This window comes from Thermobia domestica, chromosome 1 (genome assembly GCF_964235325.1).
Source record: "Thermobia domestica chromosome 1, izTheDome1.hap1.1, whole genome shotgun sequence".
NCBI lineage: Eukaryota > Metazoa > Arthropoda > Insecta > Zygentoma > Lepismatidae > Thermobia > Thermobia domestica.
In genome coordinates this window covers 91,843,894-91,858,509 of record NC_137454.1, presented here as the reverse complement: position 1 = coordinate 91,858,509, position 14,616 = coordinate 91,843,894, and the positions used below count along the sequence as shown (strand labels likewise).

Genomic DNA, 14,616 nt, shown 5'->3' with positions numbered 1-14,616 from the left:
TGATATAATTAAAACGATGAGATTTTATCGAATCCCTTTAAAAGAAGATAATAAGCCCAAACGGAGCTGATTTTCCAGAATTAGAATTTTTACTCTGCCTCTTTAGGATGTTGTTCAATACAAAATATTCTGACGAAAAGTTGGTGAAACATTTTCTCAGCAGTAGATTGATTGATAATGTTTACAAATGTGAATATTATTCCGACATTTTAAAACAAGTAGCATTATAAAAGAGTTAAAGAATTGTAATTGAACTGCTGTTCTTCGCTTTTCCGATTTCTTTATATATTCCTACTTTCTATATTGCATATTATAATTTCCTCTTACGTTATATCAAATTGACTGTCATTTGATTCTTTTTGTTTTACCTATTATATATGTGTATATTGTATTTTCTTTGTGTTTTATCTTCTTATCAGGGTTTTAAAGTTCATAACTCGCTCTCATGTGACACTGTATGGAAACAAATTCCTTTACTTATAAGATCGGAAATATTTCTCAGAAAGCATAATTTATTATGGATGTCCCTCAAAACACAACCTCAAATATCACTCTTGCTCTCACGATATACTCTCTGCTTTAGTCTAGCCAAAAACCATCATCACCTTGAAGCGGATAAAAGACATTCAAGTATGTCGCGACAACACAGCGAGAAAATATGCTATACTTATCTACGCACGGGGTAAGAAAGAGCATTGAGTAGACATGACACGATCCATACAGCAGGCAAGTTAACCGCTAGGTGTGTGTGAGATCCTCCAAGCTGTTTGCTCAGTCACACAGAGGGGAAAGTAGTTTTAATAGTCGCTTGGAAAACATTTGGGGCCTCGGGGTTTCGTAATGGTTTACGTCAACGCAACAACGTAAAATCTATTGCTTCCGTCAATACAAAATTATTTGTACTTAGTATTTTTATCATATTCAGTAGTTAAATTTTCCAGTATCTGTTTTCAGAGATGTAAAGAAAAAAATATAATACTTAAATCGCAATGTTTTACGTTTACCATATGTTCTTTTGATACTACTTCGGGCTATATTTGAATACTCTCTAAAATAGATCAGATGAAGTATAGTGAAGAGAAACGAAACCAATGATTGATTTCTATATACGTCGTACATCAGCAACGAAGTTATATGAGACGAGACCCGCATTTAAAGTGGGATCTAACAACGGTGATACGTTCGATTCGGGACCTCGTGAACCAACAGTGCCCGCTTTGGAGAATAGATTAAGAAACAAACTAACAAAAGAAGAAAATACAGCTAAATTAGTGACTGTAACTTTGTGTTAATTATGTATTCAACTTTTATATCTCCTTTTTTATTACTATGTCAAATATCAATTCTGAATTCAAGTTTTTCTGCGTGCCAGTTCAAAATGTAACGTCAATTCTGTTACGATATTCAGAAGATGGGAGAAAACAGGGTTTAAAATATGTAAAACTATCTAATCTAGGGAGGATGTTGAATGAGGAACCTTACAGAACATATCTCAAATTTACACTGCGTAAGACTACATTTTAAGACAATTTCAACTTTTTCATTTTTTTAAAATAAATGAATAAGATACGTCCCTTCGAAATTTATTTTCTGAGTTCTGCCATCATAACTTCTGGAAAAGGATTTAATTTACAACTTATAACGGATACATGATTCTTCTGAATTCAGTGTTTATGCATACTTGATAAAATATCAAAACATAATAAGTAAACTATCAAGGAATGCCGTTGCAATGTAAATATTCTATCCTATATAAGCTGCAGTTAACACGCTCACAGTTTCAAAATATGTCATTGCTAATACCTGCAGAATGATTGTCAATTTCCCTTAATTTTTCACTGAATTTCCGTTAGGTAATAGTTTGCACTATTAAAGTTTAATATCGATTAAAATTTTTTGCTTGTAACTTTTTTATTTTTTATTTTTGCACAAAAACTGTAAAGAAGTTTTAGTTACTGAACTGTTTTGCTAAGGAAAGCAAAGAGAAACAATAATACATTAACGAAACAGAGCTACGAAGGAAAAATATAAGAGCTTTGCGGATGGCTGTAAATGCTATGGTTATTTCCAGATAATGATGCCATCTCCCAGGGAGCTGCTATAACGTATTTTAAAGAACACCGAATAAAGTTGAACATCTCCCCTGGTAGACTTACATCGGTAACTTTGTATACGTGAACCCTGTAGTTTGTTTCGAAGACACGAATCCAGCACAGAGCTTCGCCTTTATACTCTCTCTCTCATAATTCTGAGTCGCGCATTGCACTGGAAACTGTTTAATATTCATTTTGCTACTATTCACGACCTCTCTGGCTCCGGAGAGTTACATCGGAGCTATCCTGAAGGCGAGAGTTGGTTCAACTAAATACTAATCTGATATGTTGCATTTTCTTAATGTGTTTCTGTTAAATCAATACGTATATGTACATTAATATATATGTAAAGAAATTAAAACCATTGGTTTGGATTTCTATTTCAGTAACTTATATTCTAACTTTTAAAAATAATACAACCGATTAAAGACGTACATATTTCACACTGATTTTAGACGCGGACCTGAGAGACCCATGTTATGAATTATCTAACTAATTGAATGGGCTATGTAACCCGAATTTCCAATACCGCGTTCACAAAAGATCTCCACTGACTTCTATCCTTAGCCAACTGGATGCAGTTTCTACTTTCTATACCTATTTCTGAGACTTCCACCTATACTTTGTATACCTATATCTGCGCCTAAGTCTTCCTAATGGTCGTTTTCCGATTGATCTTCCAGTTTATTCTTTGATAGCGTTCCTACTTTCTTCCATCCTGACTACATGACCTGTCCACCTAAGCCTCCTAGACTTGATGACCCCAATAATGTTTGATAAACCTTATAAATTATGTAGCTCCTCGTTATAAAGTTTCCACCATTCCTTATTTCCGTTCCTCTTGGGTTCGATTATACGTCTCAGGATCTTGTTCTCAAATACTTTTATTCTACTTTTTTCCCTCCGGGTAAGCGACCATGCTTCGCGACCATACAGAACAACAGGCATGATTGTCATTTTATAAATTTTAAACTTCAAATACCTGGACAGAATTCGCGACAACTAGAGGTTTCGAACTGAATAATAACAAGAATTCCTTGATTTTAGTCGACATTTAATTTCTTTGTAAATATGGATTACGTCTGTTTATATTGAGTCTAGACATTTTAATGTACACACTTTATGAAAGTATTATTTGATAATTTAGCTAATCTATAATTTGCTGTATTACGATCCGGACGAACTTTCATCTATTTAGTTTTCTCTGCATTTCGGTAAAAAATGGTCATGTTATGCATTTGTATAAAAAATGGCCATGCATCACATTTTAAAGCATATTTCATCTCTCCAAGGATCCATTTACCATACCCTATGGTACATTTCTTATTTATGTAATATTTCTCCATTCTTTATTATTTTTAATTAAACAGAGAAAACTCACTTATTACCCTAGTGCACAATATCTCACCGGTCGAATTTTGGAATTTTATTAACATTGTTCTGGAGCTATCTATGTGCTGTTACTTTGGAGAAAAATATTTTCTCTGTCTAATGTTCTAAGTATACAGGATATTAATAACATTACGTTTACGTCTACAGCATACACATATGATCATGAAAAATGTAAATTCAGATAAAATATAGAACTCATCTTACCTGTATAACTTAGTAGTACTGCCAAATATAGCAAGAGTCACTCTTCTTTCTATCAAACACGCTCATGGCTCGTTAGACTTTACCATAAACTGTGAAACTAATGGATGGTATTTCGAATGACCTTAAGTTAAAGAGATTGACTGTAAATGACTTTTAATAGATTTGTTAGAATGTTAGTGATGCGATTTAAGGAACTTTCTGCTAAGCCTTATTTTGCCAAGTAGAAGGACAATTGTTTTCAGTTCAGCATTGTATTTCACGGGTACATTAGAATTTTACTTCGAGTGTTATATTAACCTGCTAATCTCAACAACACTGCAGATAGTCAATCATTAAAGTATGATGTTCGTAATTATTTCCGTTATAATAATGGGAAACTGATTTTTGGTTTTCTATATCTTGTGATTAACTGGAAGAATCATATCAATGGACAAACCGATTCTTAAGTTTCTACATCCTGACCAAAACTGATGGTGCTGCATCAAGTAATTATTGAGATATTGTGTTTCAAATGGACATACAGAATGTACAATGGGGATTTAGCTAAACTAAATTCCTAAAAATGTAATCTTGTTAGTGACTGAGTCACGGAAAAAGCGTTTGAAACAAATTTGTAAATATGATTATCACCTACCTTAGATCGAGTTACTTTGATTAAATTACATAAGGGGAAATGGTGATGGAGTCATTAATTTATATGAAAAAAATTAGTATCTCGGACCTCCTCAAGTTAGAAATATGTTACTTGGTATATAAATTCCTCATTTGCAATGAGGAATTACGTTTTTTTTCGTTTTGAAATTCCTCCTTTCAAGAAGGAGAAGATGGGAGGGCAATTTGTAGTATTGTTTTCTCCACATTGGAATCCACCTCGTATGCTTATGAACCTTCAGGTAATGTTTGAAGCTAATGTGTCCAAACTAAGGATGCAATTGACGATGTATTTCGCATCCCATCAAAATTGTCAGGGGCGATGAATAAGATGCTGATAGCAAAGTCATTGATGTCCACTTGATATTTGCCTTCCTTTAATCTAGATGGACTTCTATAGGTCCAAATTGATTGTTTGGCCTGGGGGCAAACTCTTGTTCCGAAATGCTCAGCTTGACATTCCAGCTCATATTCAACATTGATTGGTCAGGTCGATTGTATTTGTATGAGGGAAGCTATGATGTTTCGTTCATTTACATTTTTAGAGGCACGTGCTTACGGAAATCAATGTGTAGTCAAAGGAATGAAGCATGATGGAATAAAGGAATTTAATCTCTGGTTTTGTTTCTTTCTGTACAGAATGATGAAGTGAAATTATTGATTTAATAAATCCTTCTCTACCTTAGTACAACAGGGATATTGTTTTTTAGAATTTAATTAGTGAAAGGAATGAAATTTAATACAAGCTTTTAAAATGATATAAATTCTATACTTATTTAGACAGCTAATCGTGATAGTGTCTCTGATAGTTCCAACTTCTTTTCAATCACGTTCCCTCTTCTGCCTTCCACTTCACCTAGATTGTACTCCATTACTTTGTAATTATTGTATTTTACTTATGTGATTTAAAATACAACCCTCATAGCTTAAGTTGCATGCAAGATTGTCAGTTTTCGTTCCTAAATACGTACATTCTTTAACTCTGTATAATTTTGTAGAATTTTTGAGCCATTTTGAGTATTTTGAGTTATTTATGCTAGCATCACCAACCTTGACATTATTTTCAGCTTGAATTTTATTTTAATCATATACAAACTATTAGATAAGTATGGCGCCAAATGGCGTAAGTAGTTTGTAAAATATGTAAAAACAATAATGCCACTTACAGTAGCTTGTTATTTCTAACCGTTTTAGTGATATCGTAAACATTGGTCGAGATTGCAATGCTACTTAAAATGACGTGTTTAGGGGAACATTTTGTAACCAATGTTCTTCCTTTTCGTTCTATAACGTTATAGCGACAGTACTTCCTAGTTGTAACTACAAGTTCTCAGAATTATTTCAAATTAGCATTCTTGCAAACATTATCAATTTTTATAGTATTTCCGGAACGGTTTCTGCGGTAAACAACACTATGAGCTGTCCGTCCATTGAAAACGTTCTACTTAATTGGATATATTTATCTAATTACTTTCTCGAAATAAAAATTTATGAAAGAAATTCAAATTGTCAACACTTTCTAACTTCTGTCTAGTTCCTACTTATCATATATCATAATATCGTGATCACAATACTTGAAACTAATGTACTTTATCACGTTTGTCTCACTTGTTTTGGGACTGTTAAAGAGGCCTCCAAAAATTGTATATTATGCGGATAATATCCTCACTGTATCCTCCTTAGTTGTAAGACTGTATAATAAATACCATAAGGCTACCACATATACATAATAAATAGATAAGAATAGATAAAATTATGTGTTTAATAGGTTGTAGTGTTGCAAGCTTCAAGAATAATTTGAAGTTTCATATTATATCAGTTATGTTCCATACATTTCAAAATACATCATGAGCATTGATGATTTCTAACTAATATACGATTTTAAGGATAATATCATTACCTCAACTACGAAAGTATTTACTGACTAAACACTGTCATCAGAACAAAATTATCTTTCAGTAAGTGTTTAGAGAATATTTCGAACGGGATAGCTTTCAAACTAACACAACACATTTCCCATATCAATTTTATGTTTTAGCAATACAAAGCAAAATAATAATCAATGAATCACATCAGAAAGAGAGTGTGACGTGACTAATAGCAGTTACGTTTATCAGCAGACGGCATTAACAAGCCGGTATGGTGTAACCAAGCGGTCTGAAGTATTTGTCTTATGATCGTAGTGTGATACCCAAGGTTGGTTCGATTCCCACTTGTAAGGTATAGAACATACTTCACTTAATTTTTTATCTGTTATGATTATTCAATCTGTTTTTGGTATATACTAATCAATTAATTGTAAGAAGGTCATATTTGTGTGTTAAAAGTGTCCGCGACTCACGGTTTGAGATCTCTGCAGTCTAGAGCTTCTTACGTAATATTGACTATTACTGGCATCTAACAGGCTTTTTTTGGTAGCAATTTCTAACTTTAAAGTTTTTCATTGTATCCGGAAATGTACTGGGGGAAAGTTTCCCTACGATGGCATTGTGTCGTTATATATATAAGTGTGTTCTTTGCCTATAATTGGTCTGTGTGAGCTAGAGGTCTGCACGGGCCGGAATTTTTAGTCCAGCTCGTGAATTTATAATGTGAGACCCGACCCGAGTTTTATATATGTTTTAGCATTTAGGGTCGAGCCTGGCTCGAGCTCGTGAGATAAATTAAATGAGCCTTAAATAAGCGCAAATTACAGAAACTTAATATATAACACAAAATTGTATTTTTATTTAAGGCAATTAGAGGTTTAATTTTGCAGTTGTGCTTAAAAAGTCCTCCAGAAAGAGCGGTCCAATAAACATCATTGTACAATATATTTACAACGTTAGACCCGAAAAGACCCGAGAAATACGGGTATATATTTAAAAATTTACCCAGAAGTGAAATATGTTTTGTAGGCCCGGGTCCGTGCAGACCTCTAGTGTGAGCCGCATTTCGCCTTTACATTAACCAGTGCAGTTTTGGGGCGGAACAGCTAATAATGCAGCATTGAAGTAAGTATAGAATTATCCTTAAATCTTTTTAATAGTCGTGATTCTATTACACATCTTTCTGAATACGTTCTAGAGAAGTAATTGTTAACAGCCATTTATGCCTTGAGTATTTTGCTAATTTTAAATGCAATTTAAATATGCTGCAGTATGACCTAACCAGAACTAAAGAGCCCCGGTTAGTGGATGGGTCAAAAGCGGACGTTGCAAGATAGAAGTTTTGACTGTATTTGATAGTATATAATCTAGTAAATTTGGTCAATTTGTTATTTTTCTAAAAACAAAAATGTCATTCAACTGTTGATACTCTGTATAGGTGTCCGTAATCGTGTTCTATAAATAATTATTCATATTAATTACCAACCAATGTTTATGTTGGTTTGGTTTTCTGTTACTTCCAAATTGTTAACTTTTCTATTGTTTTGTTGAATAGAATATATTTATATTTGGATATTGAAATTCATATCTTACAGTTATTTAATTGTAAATAATAATATTGCGAGTGCCTATTAGGCAGATACTGTTCTCTACTGTCGTAGCGCTTTTCTTCAAAGGCTTAACATTATTAAACATAGAAAACATCCGCTAATCTGCTATCATCGCGAATATATGTCAGGGAAACTTCTTTATAGAGTTTTCCACTCCCAATGTATTTTATGGCCCGGATTCGATCCCAGAACCCCTAAAGTTACACTACATACTGAACAAAATGGGCATTTTAATTGGCCTTTATATGTGTGTGGTAAAGGTAAAAAATCAAGATGAGGAAATTCAGGTGCAAACAAAACTGATGTACACAAGAATTCTGTCTGAGCGGTACTGAGTTAACGTGCGCAGTAGTATAAGGGAGAAGAAACTAAAGAAAGACAATTTGATATAGATATTGCATACTGCAAAGAAAGGTGTAAGTGTGAGGCATTATATGAGTTTTGTTTTAAAGGTATAGACATACGGAATCGAAGCAGTGAAATGAAAAGAGTTTGAAAGGGAAAAAAAAAATGATTTTTCATATGTTGTACTTTTGTAAACCTTCTTGATAGTGGCTTCTGCTCATGTTTAAAAAGCCAAAAATAACACTTTGAAGAGCGCTTACGGCCTTTTTCTTACTCAATTATTGCTCTTTGGATGCGTATATGCATTATGATTTTCAATGGGTAACAAGGAGAGATATGCAACGATCATAAACATTTTTCAAAATAAGGTACATTGGCTTCTAAAAACGTTAACGTATCAGCAAGATACAAACCACGGGTATGTATAAAACTGCTTTATCTTTCAAATTTCTATTACTGCATTGGGCTCTAAAGTTTATATCTTTCAACCAAAACTAATATGTTGCCGCACATTTCACATTTATGCAATATCTACATCAAATTTTGCCTTTAAGTTTCAATTTTAAGGATTATAGCGGTAATTGGACGCACCATCTGCAGTAGCTCTCATATCTCGACTCAACTGTGCTTTAGGCAGGACTATCTTTGATAAACTACGGCTAAGCTTTCATGCCAGAAGAAAAGGTTCATACTAGTTGCTTACAAAAATCTGGGATAAATGAAAACTTTTGAGAGTGTATGCATTTTAATACATATATGGGAAATAACTTGAAATGTGTTATCTTTAAAGGCATTCTAAGTAAATCAACGTAATACAATGTTGCTTTAGTTATGTTCAATCAATTACTTTTCAGATATGTGCTCATATGAATTTCCATTTCACACTGAAGAATTCAATAAATATTTTACAAATAAATGCAACTTAATTAACGTTTCTGGATATTGTTTACCTTATGGTTTTGACTTGGTTTGTACTGCCCTCATTATAAGAAGTTATTTTGTTTTGTAAATTTGTTTTAAACTTACGTCTACATTATACTTTCTTATCCTAAAAAATAACAAGACATTTATTTTAATTTGGCATTTTTTTTATGTTAACATTACTTAACTGTGTTTCACATTGTATATCGTTTTACACTATTTTCTAAAAAAAAAAAAAAAAAAGTTCTCTAACTAATAATAGAAAAAATAATTTAATTTACATTTATTCCAATACAAAATAATACTATCATTCTGATACCAAATTTTTACTTACGCTACTTACTAATGCTAATCTAAGCCAGCTAGCTTTTAATATTCAAATTCATTATAACGAACGCTAATACTAATCAACCAAAGAAACTTGTTACAATCCCCATCCCTTCCCAAACGACATCTCTCTTTAGAATATATTCACTTCACTATAATCAGTATTATATATTAACTTCTTTTATTAATGAATTTATTTAGGTATTCATTGAATTTACTTTATGTAAAATTACGCTAAGACAGACTATAATAAATAACATCCACTCTATTCGCTGATCATAGTGAATACCCTTTAACTCCATTGTTAAGAGATAACTTAAAATTCATTCCAAAATCGCAACTCCATTTTTGAAGTAACATGCTCTGTTTCTATTCAAATCTTTTTAGTCAAAGACATTCTCTTTTCACAAACCATGTTTACCCCTTACCAAGAACTTTACCACGAATCCCATTCCGGCGTAACATACATGTCGTCACAACAGATTATTGTTTGATGTTGTGAGCATAAATTTTTCCCTCGCCTTAAATAAACTCAAGCAGTGTGATGGTACAATTGGCTCTTAATGCGTAACAAAATACGTAAACAGCATTGGCATTTATTATCAAAATTTGAAGCACTTGAGATCCTTCACCCATCACTATTTACTCCTTGTATTTATAGCTATCAGGAACTTGACAAATTTCTTCTTTTTTTAAACCTTTCTCCCCACAGGAAAATACTCTTCTGAGACTATATAGAAAATATTCAGCTATAATAAAACTAAAAATACAAATACAAATTTCAAACTAACAATAACAATAATGAAAACTAAAAAAAAATATAATAGTAACAACAATTTTAACACATAAAGGTAAATAACAATAATCTTCACACGTTATGACTTATTGAAAAACTTACAACGAACTGTTAACGGAAACTCAACATAGTGAAAACTGTTGGCTTGTAATATCGCACAAACATCAAACATTGACCTATATAGTAACATATATGACGATGAACTTACATCACTAATTGACGAGCGTTTGTTCAGAATTTGCTTTCTGGAAAAGAAATTCAGAAGCAAAAAAAAAAAAAAAAAAAAAAACTGTTTCCTGAAACTGAATTAAAAGATCAATTCTAGGCCTCAGCATTGAATAAAAGTGTGTAAATCAGCTTCCGTTAACAATGTTCACATCTTGATGTAAGCATCATTCATATATGTAAAGAACTTAATATAATATTGTTTTTCTTACCAGAAAGCAAAGTTTTGTAAAAACGTTCTTAAATCACATACAACACTAATATGAATAATTGATACGTGATAGTAAGACATTGCACTAACAGATACGTGATAGTAACACATTGCAGTATAACATCTATACATTGAAATAGGTATCACCAATAAAAAATTACCTCTGAAAACCCAAAACTAATCCAACATACTTTATTTTGCTGTGAATAGTTTAAAATATAGTGTGTCAAAAGTTATTGGTACAACTATGTTCCTTAGTTATTTTGATGGTAAGACATGGACACCTATATGACCAAAGTCAATATATTTCAATTTCCGTTTTCAAAGAATATCCCTAAATGGAAATAACGAAGTAAACGTAGCTATTACATTTATACTGTTTGAAGTTTGAACACGCTAAATAGATTGAAGATTTTTTGTATTTGTGTAACCAACTCTTGTCTAGAAAAAATACATACAGTATAGTAGTGGGATTTCTTCCTGCACTGACCTATTTTGTTTCTATTTACCTCTTATAACATATAATTACAAAGGTAAATTTTGTATATAGAGATCGCTTATTAACGATATCGTTTTCTTCCTAAATAATATATTGAATTTTCGAAGAGCAGCATTTTCAATTGGAGAATTTTTCTTTAAATCTTGAACAGTGAAAAGGAAGGAATTCAATGCGCAATTTTGAAGTAGCTTCAAATTATAATTTTACTGAATACAAGGGGGACATATAATTACTGAAATTATTTCTTTGAGCAAGTATTTGAAAGTGGTGATCACTTAATCCAATTTAGGAACTACTTTTATACATATAACTATATTTTAAATGTGAAATTTTTTTTCAGTCATTTCAATTTGGTAATGAGGAATAACTTGATCATATGTCATTATAAAGTTACTTAACCATTCTGTGTTTCTTAAAGCTTTTGAATCATATCAAGTTGTATCTAAATTAGTTAATTATTCTAATTTCTTCAGTTAAATTTACAAGTATATGTATACCTACAAGTATAACTTTTAGAATGGAGCTACAACCTTAACTTTTGTTATCAACATTAAGGTCTTTCAAAATGCATTAGTATGAACGGTCTGCTGGATTGTACAATAGATTATTACCACCTTCACAAAGATTAAAGCTGCCCATTACTGTCACAATAAGGTACAACGAAGATTAACTGGTTCTACACACGAATAATGATCTTGACATTTAAAGAAAAAGTTGGATGCGTTAATGTGAAACAAAATAACATATTTGACAGTAGGATTCAACTTACAAGACATTATTTACGTACTTTACTGCTTCGTGAATCGTCTTACCAATGAAACACATGTTTCACGTTTCGTGGTGTATCTAAACTAAATTAACGTGCTAGATATTCACACTTCCTTGCTAGTATCTTTAAATATATGACACTTGTTTAAAAGTAATTTTACTTGTAATTTTCAATATTTATAATAGTTCGCAAACAAAGTGATGCGTAAATTATTTCACCAATAAACGTTAGGAAACCTATACACATTCCTATACACCAAATAACAAAGAGATGTTTAATGTGTTTCACAGATATTGCAATTTTGGATTCCAATGTCTTTTTCTGTCGCTTCATTTGTTGCAATTTTATCTGAAATTTCAAATCACTTTCCCACTTTCCATGTAACCCTGACTGGAAAGTTCTTTCGGAAAGAGTATTAAATCTTGGCAGGTATGGAGACTTTTTTGGTGATGCATATCCTCCTATGTATGATATCGCAGGTTCTTCCAAAATATGTGCTAATGGTTTTCCTTCTTCATTGATATATCGTGAATCTAATAGATACTTCAACTCTACATAATGTGAAAGCAGAGCTGATGTTCCTAGATAAGCAACTCTAACCATAGACTCAGATGTATCTAAATCATACTGAACTTGTAGACGAGGTGCCATAGCTCGCAAATGTTCATTTGAAGAGCCGAGAATTATTGAAGAATGTGTAAAATAACATTCAATATTTAAGTTGGAATCTCGGAGTTGTTTCATATTACTGATTTGGTAATTATAAGGAGGTTGTGTAAGTAAGCCTACAAGTCTTCCTCGGTAAAGGGAATTCATTATTAGAGAAAACCATACATACAACGTAAAAACTATTCTTAATCTAAATGATGTAGGTTGGAAATCAACAGAAATTTCGAGATAGAGTGATAACACATACAATACAGTATTTGGAGAGGCATAACTTCTCAACATACGGAATGGAAACATTTGGAAGAAGTACCAAATTAGTCCTATTAATACAGAAGTAGATATGCAGTATAACCAAACTTCAGTTCGGAACGGCAAAATGAAAGCCATCCATTGAGGAATAAGTTTAGCTTTTGGGACTACAAAATTCATGCTTGATACAAAAGGTGGACTTGTAAACTCAGCAACTTCGATTCGATCTGGAGCCATCCTTAATCTTGTAAGTGATATATCTGCCTTATGGTAATACATATCTCCTACCATTGCAGTTCTAGTTCCATTGTTTAGCTTTTTCCCAACACTATCATGAACAATAACTTGACCTATAGTATGGTTCATATATCGGGACAGTGTTTTATGAAATTCCCAATCTAATCCTTGAAATACTTTTGAGTTGTCAGAAATAAAATAGGGAACAGCACTAACACCTGATAACACTAAAGGATATTTTGAAAGATCTTGTAATTTATCTGGAAAAAGTGATGTGAAATTTAGTTTGTCGTCTACCTGTAATACATCTGCAAGTATTGCGGTATTGACTGTATCGCATTTGAAAGGATTGAATGAGCTTATCTTCATAATATAAGAGTGATTACTTTCGTGTATGGTCAATACTACAGCATTTAATACAAAATACTTCCAGAAGGTCTTAAGTATATTCTTAATTCTATCGTTACTATTAGTTTTTATTCCAAGGAGGACTAGAAATTTTGCTCTCGGATTCCAAAAATCATATTTTTGTACTGCATCAAGCATTTCCTCAATGTAGATTTCATTCTCCACTAATACTAGAAATTGTGATGATTTCTCCCAAAATTTTGTTCCTTGAAAATATTTCTGTGAAGATGATAAATTTAGGTACTCTAATAAAATAACTTGTTTCCTACAATCTGTGTGTATATTGCGTATAAGTACATTCGCTCTGTTACAGTTTATACCACACAACAGAAGTAAATACTTTGACGTTGGTGCTAATGTTGAACAAACGTATGATGAAAATATTGTAAACATTTGCTTCGCTCCATCAGGAGAATGGTTGACAGATTCAATTAAAGGCAAATTGTAAATATAATTTGCTCCTAGTAAAAACAACAGCGATGTTGCTTTCATTACCGATGTTACTGCCATAATGCAACCTCCAGCAACCTTAAAAGAAACAAGAGAGAAGAAGATAGTAAATCAATGCTGTGAAATAAGTATAACAAAAGTATAACGATGGTGGAAACAATTCACAAGGTATATACATACATATATATATATATGTGTGTGTGTATAATCATTCTTTATCTATTATTGTACTACTTAATAAATATTTTTATTTCTGTTTTAACAAAAATATCACCGCAATGTCTGTGTTCTGTCTATTTGATGTTACAAAGGTTAGAACTTAGGGTGTTTAATAAACTATATCCAATTTCTTCATGACGTTAATGTGTCGTATTAATCTTCTGTTCAATTACTGGTAACGGTTAATTTATACGCAACAGTTATTAGATCACCAAGACAATATGCCAAATTTGGAATGAAAATTTTATTGCCCTGTCATTTAAAATATTAAAAAAAAAAGTATTTCGAGTCGTTTAAAATCTTTCTTCCGATTGAACCCAATAGCTTTAACAAAGCAGATGTCTATTACATCAGAAATTAAAAAAAAGGTTTACATAAAATTTTAAATTGAAAAATCTTTGAGCTTTACGTCCCACGATTATGCCGGTTAGGCTAAAGGAGACGGTGATGATGAGTGATGAATGAAATGGTGG

General features: G+C 32.1%; 1 protein-coding gene across 1 annotated transcript; it reads right to left on the bottom strand.

Annotated features, from left to right (window-relative positions):
- Window positions 1-12,067: 12,067 nt before the first annotated feature.
- LOC145689589 (glutamate receptor ionotropic, NMDA 3A-like) lies at window positions 12,068-13,984 on the bottom strand. The gene has a single exon (XM_081763781.1). The coding sequence runs from the start codon at window positions 13,982-13,984 to the stop codon at window positions 12,068-12,070; it is 1,917 nt and encodes a 638-aa protein (XP_081619907.1).
- Between the last annotated feature and the right edge of the window lie 632 nt (window positions 13,985-14,616).

Excerpts from the sequence above, each read along its gene's own strand:
- LOC145689589 (XM_081763781.1), bottom strand. The coding sequence starts at position 13,984 with ATGGCAGTAACATCGGTAATGAAAGCAACATCGCTGTTGTTTTTACTA.